Source organism: Scyliorhinus torazame, chromosome 3 (genome assembly GCF_047496885.1).
Source record: "Scyliorhinus torazame isolate Kashiwa2021f chromosome 3, sScyTor2.1, whole genome shotgun sequence".
NCBI lineage: Eukaryota > Metazoa > Chordata > Chondrichthyes > Carcharhiniformes > Scyliorhinidae > Scyliorhinus > Scyliorhinus torazame.
The window spans coordinates 328,618,061-328,634,280 of NC_092709.1; the positions used below are offsets into that span (position 1 = coordinate 328,618,061).

Sequence of the window (16,220 nt, forward strand, 5' to 3'; positions counted from 1 at the left end):
GTACTCATTTAATACCTTGCCCATTTCCTCTGGCTCCAGGCATAGATTCCCTCCCCTGTACTTAAGTGGGCCAACCCTCTCCCTGGCTGCCCTCTTGCTCTTTGTATACATATAAAAAAACTTGGGATTTTCCTTAATCCTGGTGGCCAGTGACGTTTCGTGACCCCTTTTAGTCTTCCTGACTCCTTGCTTAAGTTTCTTTCTACTTTCCTTGTATTCCACACTTGCTTCGTGTGTTCCCAGCCTCCTAGCCTTGACAGATGGTAGCACAGCAGTTAGCACTAGCAGGGTCCCAGGTTCGATTCCCGGCTTGGGTCGCTGTCTGCACGTTATCCCCGTGTCTGCGTCGGTTTCCTCCGGGTGCTGCGGTTTCCTCCCACAGTCCAAAGATGTGCAGGTTAGAGCAAGCATTGTCAAAATCGGGGGCGCGGCCCACTAGTGCATTGCGGGTGGGTGTCAGGAGGTTTGCGGCGCTCCCGATCGCGTAAATCTGCGCACAACAGCCGGCATTTAACTATGCCGGCTGCAAGCGGCCTTCAAAATGGCCACGAAAACTATGCGCACTGATGATCGGGCACGCATGCACAGTGCGGCCGCATTAAAAAAAAATAAAAAATACGGTTGCAGCCTCTTTTTGTACAAGTTCGGGGGGGGCCAAAGGGACCCAAAACCGTTTCCTCCATTTTTATCCGCAACAGACAAGGTAAGAGAAAATGGTGGGTCGCGCAGGTCAGCCAGCGTGGGTCACGAAGGTTGGCTGGTTGGTAAAAATGGGTCCCTGGGGAAAAAAGTTTGAAAAACAGTGGGTTAGGGTGATTGATCATGCTAAATTGCCCCTTAGTGTCCAAAAGCTTAGATTGGGTTACGGGGATAGAGTGGAGGTGTGGATTTAAGTAGGATGCTGTTTCCAAGACTGGTGCAGACTTGATGGGCCGAATGGCCTCCTGCACTGTAAATTCTATGATCTATGAAATGCTTCCTTTTTCTTTTTGTCTCGGCTCACAGTATCTCGTTATCCAAGATTCCCGAAACTTGACATACTTCTCTTTCATCCTTACTGGAATGTGCCAGTCCTGAATTCCTATCAACTTCCACTTGAAAGCTTCCCACATGCCAGATGTTGATTTGCCCTCAAACACCTGCCCCAATCTACATTCTTCAGTTCCTACATAATATTGATGCCTTCCCCCAATTTAGCACCTATACCTGAGGATTCCACTTCTCTTTATCCATCAGTATCTTAAAGCTTACTAAATTGTGGGCACTGTCCCCCTATGGAAACATTGCCCACGTGGCCAGCCTCATTCCCTAATACCAGTCCAGTACGGCCCCTTCTCTAGTTGAACTATCTGCATACTGTTTCAAGAAGCCCTCCTGCATGCTCCTTATAAACTCTGCCCCATCCACATACCCAGCACTAAGTGAGTCCCAGTTAATGAGGGAAGTTAAAATCGCCCACCACAACAAGCCTGTTACTTGTACACCATGCCAAAATCTGCCTACGTATCTATTCCTCCATCTACTGCTGGCTGTTGGGAGGCCTATAGTAAACCCCCAACATTGTGACTACACCTCCTATTCCTGAGCTCTAGCCATATTGCCTCATTGTATGAGTCCTCCGATGTGTGCTCCCGCAGTATAGCTGTGATATTCTCCTTAACCAGTAGTCCAACTCCCCCACCCTTTTACATCCCCCTCTATCCTGCCTGAACCGTTAAGCTGCCAATCCTGTCCTTCTCTTAACCAAGTCTGTCTGGTGGCAACAACATCATAGTTCCAAGTACGAATCCAAGCTCTTAAGTTCATCGGTAGCACAGTAGCTAGCACTGTTGCTTCACAGCGCCAGGGACCTGGATCACTGTCTGTGCGGAGTCTGAACGTTCTCCTCGTGTCTACATGGGTTTCCTCCGGGTGCTCTGGTTTCCTCCCACAAGTCCCGAAAGATGTGCCTGTTAGGTAACTTGGCTTCTCCCTCTGTGTACCGAACAGGTGCCGGAATGTGGCAATCAGGGGCTTTTCACAGTAACTTCATTAGTGTTAATGTAAGCCTACTTGTGACACTAATAAAGATTATTCTAATTATTATTTAAAAATTACTGCTTTAAAACTCACTTGGACAATATACCAGCTGGCTCAGGCAGAAGAAGCAGCACCTGTCAATTCCTGGAAAAAGAAAACCAGTCAGCCGTGTTTAAACCTCCTCAGATCTTGTCTTTCATTCATTTTGCTTTTATTTTGACTAGGTCAATCTAGACTGTGATTGACCTATTCATCTCCCTTGAAGTCAGCAGTGAAACTAACAGAAAGCACTTTGAAATGGTCCAAAGAAATGGCTGACCCCCCCCTACTCTCTCATCTCTACCAAGAAACTCGAGGTGTCACCCATTGTTTAATGGGTCCACTTCCAACTCCCGATCTTGTTAAATAAACCTGGATGTCCTTGAAAAGCAGTCATGGTAGCACAGTGGTTAGCATTGTTGCTTCACAGCCCCAGGGACTCCGGTTCGATTCCCAGCTTGGGTCACTATCTGCGGAGTCTGTATGCTCTCCCCGTGTCTGTGTGGGTTTCCTCCAGGTGGTCTGGTTTCCTCACAAAAGACGTGCTTGTTAGGTGAATTGGACATTCTGAATTATCGCTCAGCGTACCCGAACAGGTGCCGGAGTGTAACGACTAGGGACTTTTCACAGTAACTTCATTGCAGTGTTAATGTAAGCTTACTTGTAACAATAAAGATTATTATGTCAGCATTGAGCAGTTGGGTCGAATGGGCTGTTTGTGCTGTCAATTCTGTGATGCAGTTGACGCTTTTGGATTAAGCGTCTTGAATAGACAGACTGTTGGGTCGTCATCCTCCTGTTGAACAGCTGGGTTCTCTACTGGCACTGTTCTTCTGCTGAGCTGTTCCAGTTTGCCACCATAGCTGGAGGCACCTGTTTGATGTCAAGTGTCCAGCATTTTTCTCCTGCTGGGAGTCAGCAGCTGTTGCCACAGGTGAATGTGCAGGGAACTTATGAGTTGGTCATCTGTTAATTATTCTTGTTCCGATGAGAAATGACTAGCTGCAATTACTGTACAGTAACAATCTTTAGCTTTATTAATCAGAGGTATTCTCTTAAGGAAGTGCAAAAAGTGTTCAATGATTTCTGGAGCATGAGATCTCCTGAGGAGAGATTGTATAGAATGGGTCCATATTCTTTTTCATAGAATGGCAGAGTTAGCTTGAGGGACCATATAGCCTGTTCCTATTTATGGTCTTACTAAGGCAGGTAAGTTCTGATATTCAAATTGTCTTAATGCTTGTGTCTCACCCAGGGCTTTGTATGGATTCTCCAAGTCCAATAGATGAAAAAGCAATCGATGAAACGTAAGTTTCTACTCTCCTTGTGCTCATCTTTTGGTACTAATTGTAAATGTTATAACCAGCAGCTGCTGATAAAGCTGCTCTTGCATTTAACTTGATGTAGGTATTCATTAGTATCATATGTATGCCATGGTCTTGAGTTTGCAGAAACTGAGGTGGCCAGAATATGTTGCTGCTCTCCCTGGCGCAGTGCGTTACATCCACTCAATACTGAGTCTTTGCAGCCTCTTGCATGTACTCTGCAGCAAATTATATGGTTCCCAATCACTCCGTCATTACCTACCACAAAATTTCTGGACTTGTTAATACAAATGACCTCCGTTTTATTCCTCTCCCAATAGAAACATGTTTCTTGTATAACAGCCTTGCTGTTTAGAAGGATACTGTGACATATGACATTTGTTTCTGTGCTTGTCCTATGGAGCCATGTAAATCTCAATCCACTACCCTATTCTCCTGTACCAGACTCTCCCCATATTCCTCTGCTGCCTTTGTATAAAGGATTCTTTGCCTACGTGCTTCAGTGTCCCATACCATGAAAGCTTTGTTACCTGAGCCTTTCCTCCTCAACCTGCAAAGCAAAAAAAAATTTCCGATCAGAACTTGAAGATTTTGAAAATCCTTCGGCAAATCTTCCCCCGCCCCAATTGCTCCATTGACCGTACTCCCACTCTAAAATCTCTTAACACTCTCACAGCCTATTCCACCCAATGCTTTCACAGAATTGGCCCTTCGTTCCAACATGTGGAAAAACACCGTACCTACCTAGTCCCATTTGCCAGCACTTGGCTTTGACTGTTAGGATGTGCCAAGTGCTCATCAAGGTTCTTTTTAAGGATGTGAGGCAACCTGCCTCTATCACTCTCACAGGCAGTGCATTCCAGGCTGTCACCACTGTCTGGGTAAAAAAGTTTTTCCCCTCTTCCTCAACCCCTATCCAACCCCCAACTTAAATGTTCCATCCCAGGCCACATCCTGGTGAATCTCCTCTACATCCCCTGCAGTGCAATCACATCCTTCCTATAATGTGGCAATGTGAATTGCACCCAGTATACCAGCTGTGGCCTCAGTAAAGTTCAATACAACTGCAACATGACCTGCCTTCTTTTGTAATTTATGCCCTGATTGATAGGCAAGTGAACCGTATGCCTCTTTACCATTTTCGTTTTGTCTTTTTCACCACCCTATTAACCTGTCCTCTTGACTTCAGAGATTTATGGACAAACACACTAAGTTCTCTTTGTTCCTCTGAACTTCCTGTGCCATGCCATTCATTGAGTATTTCCTTGTCCGATTACTCCTTCCAAAAGTGTATCACCCCTCACTTTTCAGGGTTAAATTCCACCTAACACTTATCTGCCCATTTGACCATTCCATCTGTATCTTCCTGTAGCCCAAGACAGTCAACCTCCCTGTTAACCACCTGGCCAATCTTGGTGTCACCCAAAACTTACTGATCCGACCTCCCTAATGAGCCTTACTCTTTTCCTGGTTATTCTCTTCTCTTCTTGATATATTTTCCCCTACTTTTACCAGCCAGAGTTTTCTCATATCCCCTCTGGTCTCCGAATTGATTTCTTAAGGTCCACCCTGCACTTTCCGTACTCCATTAATGCCTCTGCTGATATGCTCCCCTTGTACTTGCTAAAAGCTTGTCTTTTCCTTCTGACTATATCCTGAAGTTCTCTGGTCATCCATGGTTCTCTGGTCTTGTTACTCCTTCCCATTGCTCTAGAGGTAACATGTTGGACCTATACCCTCCCCGTTTTCTTTTTGAATGCCTCACACTGCTCTTCTGTCGATCCCACAAGTAGCTGTTCTTAGTCTACCTTGGCCAGATCTGCCTTATTTTACCAAAATGCGCTCTTTTCCCCACCCCATCCAAAAATTATTTATTTTTTTGCAACTTGTCGACTTGTTTGCCCATAACAAACTTAATGAGATATTATAACGGGTGACACAGTAGTTAGTGCTGCTGCCTCACAGCGACAAAGACCTGCGTTCACTTCTGACCTTGGATGGCTGTCTGTGTGGAGTTCGCATGTTCTCCCCATGTCTCCGGGTTTCCTCCGGGTGCTCTGGTTTCCTTCCACAGTCTGAAGGTTAGGTGGATTGGCCATGATCAATGTGTGGGGTCACTGGGATAGGGTGTTGGAGTGGAGTGCTTTTTTGGAGAGTTGGTGCAGACTGGGCCAAACGGTAGTGTCCTGTGCTATAGGGCTTCTATGAAACTGCACATAATTCACTATGGTGCAAGTATTGCTCTGGGTGCATTATGCATTTGCTCTTTCATTCTTTTGGGGGGGAAAAAAACTCGAATGCTGCTGCCTTTATGATGAGAAGGCCGGCAGCCCCCCTCATCCTGACTACACGTTTCTCACATTCAAAATGCTATGTCAAAATGGTAGCTAGTTGTTTCACTCAGTGCCAGTCATGCTCCAGCTGTCATGAGATACCTTGCTGCTGAATGTGGTCAGATTTTGAATAGATTAACAGATGGGGAGTAGTCTACTGCCATTCGTCCAGCTAGGGCCCTGTCTTCTTGCCTGATGCCCAGAAATTGCTGGATGGAGCTGAAGTAACCTTCCCCTTTCCTGTTAACACCTCTGCTACACTGAGCTCGGCGGCTCCCAAACTGGTCTGCACATTTGAAATGTGCTGCAGAGTTACTGTTTTTAATCTGAGTTTGTCTGTGCTCTAGGTTTAACACCTTTGTACCCTTGTTGCTCAAGTGCAAACATGATTTCTAAAACAGGAAGTCTAAGTGATCCCAAGGGTTTGTAAAGGTTACCAAGTTGCTGTCTGCCTAGGGCCTGAAATGTATGTGGTTAACGTTCTGTATGTGGTTAACATTATGTATCTGCTCATCTTACCCATGCAATGGGTTTGTACACTGAAAGGCACTTGGGTAGCTGACTTTTTTTTTTTTTTGCTGAGGCAAGTGACCATTAGGAGTCTGTTCATAAAGAACAACATTTCCCTGCGTAAAGTTTGAAGAGTTTGTTTGGATGAATTGATTAGGACTGGGATGGCATTCCATTCCAGTCTTTACTGAAAGTAGCCTAGGGGTTTTGTACATATGTCACTATTTAACAACAGTGCCCTTATTTCTTTACTGTCTGTGGTTTCTGTGTAAGTGTTTTTATTTCAAGCCCATCAGCAAATGGTAGCAGATGTTAGTTCCCTTAGTAACTAGATACCTTTGCTTGTATTTTATCAGATCAAACACAATGGAAAGAAGCTAGTGAATATTGGTAGCCGTTGTTCCATGCAGTTTGGGTTAGTTAAATATTCAAAGACTGCAGGAAGCTACAGCTCAGATGGATTTGGGGGTCCTTGTGCATAAATCACCAAAAGCTAGTATGCAAGTTCAGGTATTTGAGAAGGCAAATGGAATGTTGGCCTTTTATTTCAAAGGGAATGGAATATAAAAATAGGCAAGTCTTGCTAAAACTATACAAGACACTAGTTGGGTTACTCATGGAATACCGTGAAGTTTTGGCCCCCTTATTTCAGGAAAATCTATTGGCATTGGAGGCAGTCCAGAGAAGGTTCACTCGGTTGATCCTGGGTATGGAGGGATTTTCTTATGAGGAGAGGCTGAGTAGGTTGGGAGAGTTTAGAAGAATAAGAGGTGACATTATGGAGACATAAGATTCTCAAGGGGATTGACAGGGTAGTTGCTGAGAGGGTGTTTTCCATTGTGGGAGAGTCTAGGACCAGAGCGCATAATTTCAGATAGATGAGGAGGAATTTTTTCTGAGGGTAGTGAATCTGTGGAATTCTCTTCTGCAGAGGCTGGGTTGTGAGGTATGTTCAAGACTGAGATAGACAGATTTTGAATCAGTAAGGGAATCTAGCCTTATGGGGATATGGTGGGAAAGTGGAGATGAGGATTATCATCAGATCAGTCATAATTTCATTGAATAGCAGAGCAGACTCCATAACACAATTCGATTTAGGTGCAGAATTAGGCCATTTGTCCCATCAAGTCAGCTTTGCCATTCGATCATGGCTGATGTTTCCGATCCCCATTCTCCTGCCATCTTCCCATTACCCCATATCCCCTATTACTCAAGAACCTATCTATCTCTGTGTCTTAAAGACAATCAGTGATTTAGCCTCCACAGACTTCTGTGGTAATGAGTTCCACAGATTCACAACCCTCTGGCTGAAGAAATTCCTCCTCATCTGTGTTAAAGTATCGTCCCTTCAGCCTGAGACTGTGCCCTCTGGTTCCAATTTCTCCTACTAGTGGCAACCTCGCCACGCTCCCAATCTAGGTGTCTCAGTATCCTGTAAAATACTAGAAGATCCCCTTCATCTTTCTAAACTCCATTGAGTACAGACGGAGTCCTCGCCCGCTCCTCATATGACGAGCCTTTCATTTCCAGGATCATTCTTGTGAACCTCTGGATCCTCTCCAGGGCCAGCACATCCTCCCTTGATTACATGGTCCAAAACTAGGCCTGGGCTAGATGGGCCAAGTGGCCTACTTCTGCTCCTACGTCGCGTGGTCTAACTTTGATTAAACAGTTGCAGTAGCTCTGCTATGTTGAGAAGCTGTAATAGCAGGCCATTTGATGCAAGTATGTGATATTTGCCCATTTCTGTTTTATCTACTGTGCAATTGGATCTTGAATGTTGTGGTTGCTGCCTTACCTCTTACCTTGCTTGCTGTTCTAAATCTTATTTCATCTACAACCCCTTTGTTTGGTTCCTCACCGAGAAACTGTCTGCTTTCTACCTCTCCCGTTTTGTACTTAATTTTAAGCATTTTGATCCTGCCTTTGGATTTCCTCATACCAGGAATATTCTAGATAATCCACATTTAGGATACTGAACAATACTCCGGAACTATATTCTGGTTTATGATTCAAACCTAGAAATTGGATTTAGTCCTGGGTGGTGGCAGCCTTCCCATCTTGAGATGATGGTGGAAGCCAACTGTTAGCATCCCCTGGTGTATTCCAGGCACTCCACTATGGCCTGGCAACCGTTGCAGTATTTGTCACAGAAGGAGACTGGGCTGAGAGGTGTTTGTCTCACCCTGGCCAGCTGAACTTTGTTTCTGCTTGCTTCTAATGCTCCTTTAAACAGCCTCCAGAGGTCACAGCCCTTGGTAGCTGTCTCCCTGTTGTCAATGTCTGCCACTTCATGTTTCTCTTCCTCCTTCTGCACTGTAAGTTCTATGATTTAAAAAAAAAAAAAAGATTCTTCTGAAAAAGATGTCCTTGTGTAGATATGGATACCAAGTACACCTGGCCCAGTGGCCAGTTCACCAAACAGAAGGTCATTGGGTATACAGCAGTCACCTGTCTGGTGAATGTGGCTGAGCCATTGCAGATGTTGTTGCCTTAGCGAATTGAGTATTTTATGATAGAGGTCCAGGACCCTATTGGTGACCTTGTCCTCCCAAGAGATGTTTTCCTGGCTGGATTATGTTGACCAGGTCTTGGCACTGAAGAACACGCCGAGGCTGCAGGCTTATTAGACTCAGTTTGGTGTTCCATTATTCATTTAAGGCCTTGCCTTCTCAACCTTGCCCGAGGTGTGGCGATCCTCAGGTTAAATCTCCACCAGTCAGCTCTCCCCCTCGAGAGAAAGCAGCCCGTGGTCATCTGGGACTATGGGGATGTTACTTTATATATGCTGATCATAATCTGTTTTTATTTAAGCCCACTTTGTTGGTATTTTACCAAGACCTATTTCCAAGAATTAATACTTTTTCGTGCACGTTGGCAAAGTGTTGTGTTGCAGCAGCACCATTTTATAAAGCTGATGTTTGCAGCTTTGCAGTTCAGTGGCTATGGGTTATAACAATCTAGTCTCTAAATTGCTATAAATGGGGATTTTAACATTCAGCTCCTGGTTTTCAAGTAAAGGTAACTCATGTAGCTTTAGAATTCCATTTAATGAGATATCCATTAACTTTCTTTCCAATAAAGCAAAAGAATTCTCTGGGACTGTTATTTGCATGCTAATGGAATAAATCTTCCTAAGAGACCTCCATGTAATTGGGGCGAGTGCATAATCCCATCTGTTGCTATCTCACTGACTTAGACCACTGGGTTTGCGTAAGCAGCACGTGCTGAAAGGACAAAGTATGTCTCTTCTGCTTGACCAGTTCTGTTGTGCTGTCTCTTTGTTAGGCCATGCTTGTGTCTTCCTCACTGTGGCACTGATTAAATGCTGCCCGCTGTAGGGTCAGCCCTATAGGACTCTTTCCTCCTCCCCCCCCCCCCCCCCCACCGATGACATATGCGACTTGAGGACTAATCTCGGTCCCACACAAAGGGATCATTTGCATACAGGTGGTGAGCAGTGAGTCTAAAAGACCATTCTGTGGGGATGGTAATGGCAATTTTGACCCCTCCAGCTTCAGCTGAGGGTGCAAATTTTTACACTCAAAACTACTTTATGGAATGCTTACATTAATCGCAGTTTCACATGCTGTCCACGGGCAGATGTAAAACCACCAATTATCTAAAGTGTTAAAGGTATATCCTGAGTTTAACCACCAGTAAATATGGTAATGTCTCCTAATATTAAAATGGGTTTTTGAAATAGTGAATTTGCTCCTCAGCTTTTAAATGCCACTGTGCCCCTCAAACGCAACGTTAGCAAAATATCGCACATCCTAGTTGGAAAAACTAATTTATTCTGAAACCCCTGCCTCCCTGTCAGCTAATCGTATTTTGCTCTTCTATTGCCATGTGCCTTTATCTCTACTTTTAGCAGATGCTTTGGTTTGATGTTTACCTGGTTGTTGTCTATGTTAATGTAGCAGCAGGAACTGAACATTTTTTTTTACACAGGTTTGAAAAAGCAACATTAGAATCTGGAAAAGTGATTACCAAGTAAGTAATCCCCTGTCCTGGGGTAATGGGTTCTGCTTACACATCGTAGGGCAGTTAATGCTTTGCAAATTGAAGTTGGGTCCATTCCTTCAGTGAGGAAGTGCTTCCTCAGTTTGCTGGAGTCAGCTGACTGAATTTAAGACTGCAGTTTTGAAATAGTCAGAGGCTGTTTTAGGCGGTGTAGCTGTTAATTGACAGCCAGACATGCGTTTTCAATCATATTTGATCATATTTCAATCATATTTGATTTTGTTGGATCTTTTTCTGACATGGCCATTCTTGCATCCGCTTGCTCATCACCCCCAAGTTAAACTGAGATCTTTTATAAACCTCTCTTCTCCATTGATAGCAGCTGCTCTGTTGTATTGCCTCCAATTGTTTCTCCTCCCATGCCAACACGTGCAAAGTTGTCCATCAGCTTTTAGTTCCACTCTACTATTTTTCCTCAACCTGCCAATCTGAGTATTAGAGTTACTGCCGATGAACTGGATTGTACTGTATATCCTATCCCGATACCAAGACCTGGATAAGTCACCTGTTTGTTGCAGCTTAATATTGGCAAAATCCAAGCCAATGTTTTTGGCTCCAAGCGCATCTCTCATCTCTCACCGCTACCCCATGCAACGCCAAGCTTAAAGTATTTCATCCTCCTAGTTATTTGACACTAGGCTCTGCTTTCTCTTCCACATTCAATCTGTCACAATGTTTTCTTTCACCTTCAACACTGCCCATCTTTTGCTCCTGTTTCCTAACTGTCACACGAACTTGTAGATGCTCTTGTCTGAACTCCAGCATTTGTGCTGTTCTCCGCTACAGCTTGTGAAAACGCACTACACTAAATTTGTCCTTGCTGCTCTGTGGCCTGTAGCCATTACCTAGTGGCACAGTGGTTAGCACTGCTGCCTCACAGCTCCAGAGTCCTGGGTTCAATTCTGGCCTCTGGTGACTGTCTGTGGAGTTTGCACGTTCTCCCCGTGTCTGAGTTTTCTCCGGGTGCTCCGGTTTCCTCCCACAGTCCAAAGATGTGCAGGTTAGGTGGATTGGTCATGCTAAATTGCCCCGTGTCCAAAAGGTTGGGTCTGGTTATTGGGTTACGGGGATAGGGTGGTGTGGGCTTAAGTGGGGTGCTCTTTCCAAGAGCTGGTGCAAACCTGATGGGCCGAAAGGCCTCCTTCTGCACTGAAAATTCTATGATCTATTCTTCCGCCCTGGCAAATATATTTTCTTGTCTGCCCCATGATGCCACCCATTGCCTCGAACCTGTCCATAAACCTTAAGATTTATGATTTTATGAATAATTACAAGTGTGTAAAACAAAAATAGTGAAAGTAAACATGGTTCTTTTGGGCTGGCAGGGAAATTAATTGGGGAAGAAATACAAAAATATCTGTCTTCGTAGAGTACATAGCCATAGTGGAGGCTGTAGGGAAACCAAGTGTCTAATGGAATTAATAATTCAGCATTTTGGAGCTGGTTGCCGAGTTACTTTGTGGGTGAACTGATCTTGATCATCTGGCATTCACTAACTTCTAGAAAGGTCTCCAGATTGGAAGTTGAAAAATGGAACCCTACTGGAACAGTCATTTAACCTGACACTGTAATAAGGACAGTGCTAGAGTCTATTAAAGACATAACAGGACACTTGGACCGCAACATAAGTCAGAGTTGACTTGGTTTTATGAAAGGGAAATTGTGTTTTACTTGTGTGGAGGTGTAACTAACAAATGTAGCTAAAAACTGGGAAAACTAGGTCTGGCATCTGTGAAGCGAGGAACTGAGTTAATGTTTTGAATCCCAAGTTTTTATTTTTATTTTTTTATCTCTTTTAAAGCATTATCTTTTTATTTCTGTTTTATTTCAAATTTTCGGTATGCACAGTATTTTGCTTTTATTTAACATGCTCAAATGGGAGAAATTGTCTCGTGACATGACCATATTTTTCATATTTAAGCAGCCTGGTGTACACATTAGCATGTTTGCAGTTATTGCTGTTCTGGATTAGTGTCACACTCTGGGTTTATTGACTGGGTTGTTTGTAGAATTGGGTCAAATGTTATTTTGGTCACAAACTGATAGGTGTGGTATCATACATTCTGGCTTTTGCAGTGTGTGTTTCCTCCTTGTCCCCATCCAGTCCCAGTTTCACTGGCTGCTGGGCTTCATCTAAGTGCTGAGTTTGATATTGTTTTCAGCAGATTTTTTTTTCAGGTGGTAAACCGGGTAACCGGCAGGTTCATTATATCCTTGTGCCATCATATTCCATTGACGTTGTTGACTAATGAGGGCAAGTTCTCAACCACATGTGGTGAAAGCAACTGACGGAAAACTAGTCATCATTGAGGATCAATCCTCGGTTTTTGCAAATTTGCCTCGTTTCATATTTGTTGTGACCTTGACTGACTGAGTAGCTCTATAATGAGCGTTGACATTAAAGGACAGGGAAATTAGTTTGGTTATTTATCTCTAACTTTGTTCTTCGGCACTCTCATCCCTCTTCAGACTAGCATTACCCTGTCAAGGCTAGGATCTGATTAATTTATTCACATTCGTACTGATGTGTTCAGTAGCAGTATCCAGAAGCGTAATTGAGCATAACCCTTTTTAGGCCTACTTTATACTTGTTCACTGGCATTTTTTAGTATTCCATGGAATGTGTTGCTTGCACATTCCTAAATGCCCTTGCGAAGGTGGTGGTGAGCTGTTGCCTTGAACCACTGCAGCCCATATGGTGTAGGAACACCCACAGTGCTGTGTGGAGGGAGGTAAAGGTATAGAGGACAGAAGAGGCCCTTTGGGCCATCACTTCTGCGCCGATCAAACATAACCACCTAACCATTCTAACCCCATTTGCCAGTACTTGGGCTAATCTTTGTATGCCTTGATCACAAGTGTACATTTAAATACTTCTTAAATGTTATGAGGATCTCTACCTCCACCACCCTTTCAGGCAGCAAATTCCAAACTCTCACCACCTTCTGGTTGAAAAAGTCTTTCCTCCCGTTCCCTATAAACCTCCTGCCCCATACCTCCGATCTATGCCCCCTGGTCATTGACCACTCCACCAGGGGGAAATGTTTCTTCCTGTCTACTCTAGCCTTCATAATTTTAGACACCTCAACCATGTCCCCCTTCATCATCCTCTGCTCCAGGGAAAAAACCCCAGTCTATCCAATCTCATCATAACTAAAACTCAGCTCGGGCAACATCCTGGATGCTATCACATCCCACCTATAATGTGGATTCCAGAACTGCACACTATGCTCCAGCTGTGGCCTAACTAACAGTTCCAGCATAACCTTGCTCTTGTAATCTATGCCTCGGCTACTAAAGGCAAGTATACCAGGGTTTTTACCTAGTGATAATGGTGATATAATTTCAAATCTAGGAGAGGAATGTGTAACGTTGGGATGCAGGAATGAAAGGACCTGGGTGTATAATATGCATAAGTCATTAAAGGTGGCAGGGCAGGTGGAGAGCTTAGTTAATTCTTTACGAGGATAGGTTGAGGGTGCTCGGCCTTTTCACATTAGAACGGAGAAGGATGAGGGGCGACTTGATAGAGGTTTAAAAGATGATCAGGGGAATAGATAAGAGTTGACAGTCAGACATTTTCCCTGGTGGAACAAACCATTACAAGGGGACATAAATTTAAGGTGCATGGTGGAAGATATAGGGGGGGATGTCCGAGGTAGGTTCTTTACCCAGAGAGTAGTGGGGGCATGGAATGCACTGCCTGTGGCAGTAGTTGAGTCGGAAACATTAGGGACCTTCAAACGGCTATTGGATAGGTACATGGATTACAGTAGAATGATGGGGTGTCGATTAATTTGTTCTTAATCTAGGACAACAGTTCGGCACAACATCGTGGCCTGAAGGGCCTGTTCTGTGCTGTATTTTTCTATATTTTTAATACAGCATATAGTATTCTGGGCTTTATTAATAGGAGCATAGAGTACAAGAGTAAGTAGGCTATGCTGAACATGTAGTCATAAGCTGAAATACTGTTTGCAGTTCTGGATGCCACACTAGGAAGGATGTGAATGCATTGGAGAGCGTGCAGAAGAGTTTTACAAGAATGGTTCCAGGGATGGAAAAACATACGGGACATTTCTCCTTGGAGAGAAGGCCAAGAGGAGATTTGATAAAGAAATGTTCAAAATTATGAGGGGGCTTGACAGAGTAAATGGGGGGGGGGGGGGGGGGGAGAAACTGTTACTACTTGTAAAAAGATCGAATGAGGGGTTACTGATTTAAAGGGATTTGCAAAAGAAGCAAATGTGAAGTGAGGGGAATAGATTTCTCGAGTGTTTCAGGTCTGGAATGCACTGCCTGGAATTGTGGAGGCAGGTTCAATCGGGTCTTTCGAGAGGGCATTCGACAAATGTATGGGGGAATGGCACTTTGATTATTGGCGAGTCGGTGCAGGCACCAACGGCCACCTGTGCTGTAACGATTTGTGATTCTGTGATACGGAAATGTTTATCATGGGGTGAGGAAGTGAATTGAGAGAATTAACAAGTTGGTCAATTGCCACAGAGCTGTTTTGTGTTAATGGGTTGATCTTGTTTTTCAGGAAGTTCCCCATCAGAAGAATAAACTCCCTTCCGGTGAGTCAATTTAGCTGACACTGGTTTTTATACATCCTGTGGCTCTTCCAGGCTGCCTTAAATTTTGAAAACTTAATTTCATAGAATTTACAGTGCAGAAGGAGGTCATTCGGCCCATCGAGTCTGCATCGGCCCTTACAAAGAGCACCCTACTGAAGCCCACTGTCTACCCTGCTCCCGTAACCCAGTAACCCTCACCTAATCTATATTACCCATAGTGGTAGTGGAAATACTGCTGTATTTGGTACATTTTAAAACTTGCAGCGTGTGCTGTGATGGGAATCACTAGAGATTTCAGAAAGTTGTCAACGTTTTCAGGAATCCTGAAGACAATGAACAATGTTTTCACTACCGAATGTAAACTTGAATGAGCAGATGTAGAGTACACGAGGTGTTTTTTATTCCTCTTAAATTCTTCTCAAGGGATCTAATGATGCAGAAATATACTGCTGTGGCTAAAATTTTCAAACCAAACTATTTGGGTCCGGGATATATAGAATCTTTGAAAGACCAGAATTCTCCCTGACCCATGAAGGTCTTGTCCTGTAGCACAAAATAGATGTACCATAATAATCCCATATGAATCATATATTGGGGTCTAATGCATGTTTCTTACCTCATTCATCCCACCCACTTTGGAGCAACTGTTTTGTTCAGTTATTCTGGGAGCATTTGCCTTTGGAATCTGATTCTTCAGGTGGATCAGTTTCTTAAGTTTTTCTCCAGTTTGAACTTGTTCTTCTACAATTTAATAAAATTTGGCTTTACTTTGTCTATGCCTGAAACATCTTGTACATTCATATCACTGTTTTCAGCAGTAAAAGCTCCAGTTTCTTGTCTTTTTTAGCAGCGATCAGTGAATAATGATGCAGTGAGGCAAAACCCAAAATGTTTCTCTCTTCTTTCTCTCTCTCTCTCTCCCCCCCCCCCCCCCCCCCCCCCCCCCCCCCCCCCGTTGTATTTCTCGGCACCCATTTGTATTGCTCTCTGCTCTCATTGACAATCTACTTTAGCAGGGGGCCCCACACGGGCATTTCTGGATTGCATGGCTCTTTCAAAGTAGTGCGCCATTGAATTTTTGAGAATAGTTGCTATGGAGACATCCGTTGTGGGGTTAATCTTAATGCTGCACCTTCAAGATGCACAGCTGCTTGTTTCTGGTTTGCCCCACACACACGCACACACTTGATGTACATCAACAGCTGCCTGCATACACTGGCTTAAAATTGCCTCAATTTGACAAGAACCCAAAGAAAACTTTGAACTTTCATTCTGAACGAGTCTGCTTTTAATAAATAAATGGAGCTCTAGTTATCAATACGCATTGCACAGGAGATTATCTCTAGTTAGCCAGTTATTGCATTTGAGCCCACTGGTGTTTGAGCGACTCT

General features: G+C 43.9%; 1 protein-coding gene across 1 annotated transcript in view; it reads left to right on the forward strand.

Annotated features, from left to right (window-relative positions):
• Positions 1-16,220, forward strand: part of cdc25b (cell division cycle 25B) — a 51,916-nt gene that overhangs the window by 5,288 nt on the left and 30,408 nt on the right. The window contains exons 3-5 of the mRNA XM_072497663.1: positions 3,314-3,365; positions 10,181-10,222; positions 14,796-14,829. Coding sequence (XP_072353764.1) covers positions 3,314-3,365; positions 10,181-10,222; positions 14,796-14,829 — 128 coding nt within the window. The remainder of the gene's footprint in view (positions 1-3,313; positions 3,366-10,180; positions 10,223-14,795; positions 14,830-16,220) is intronic.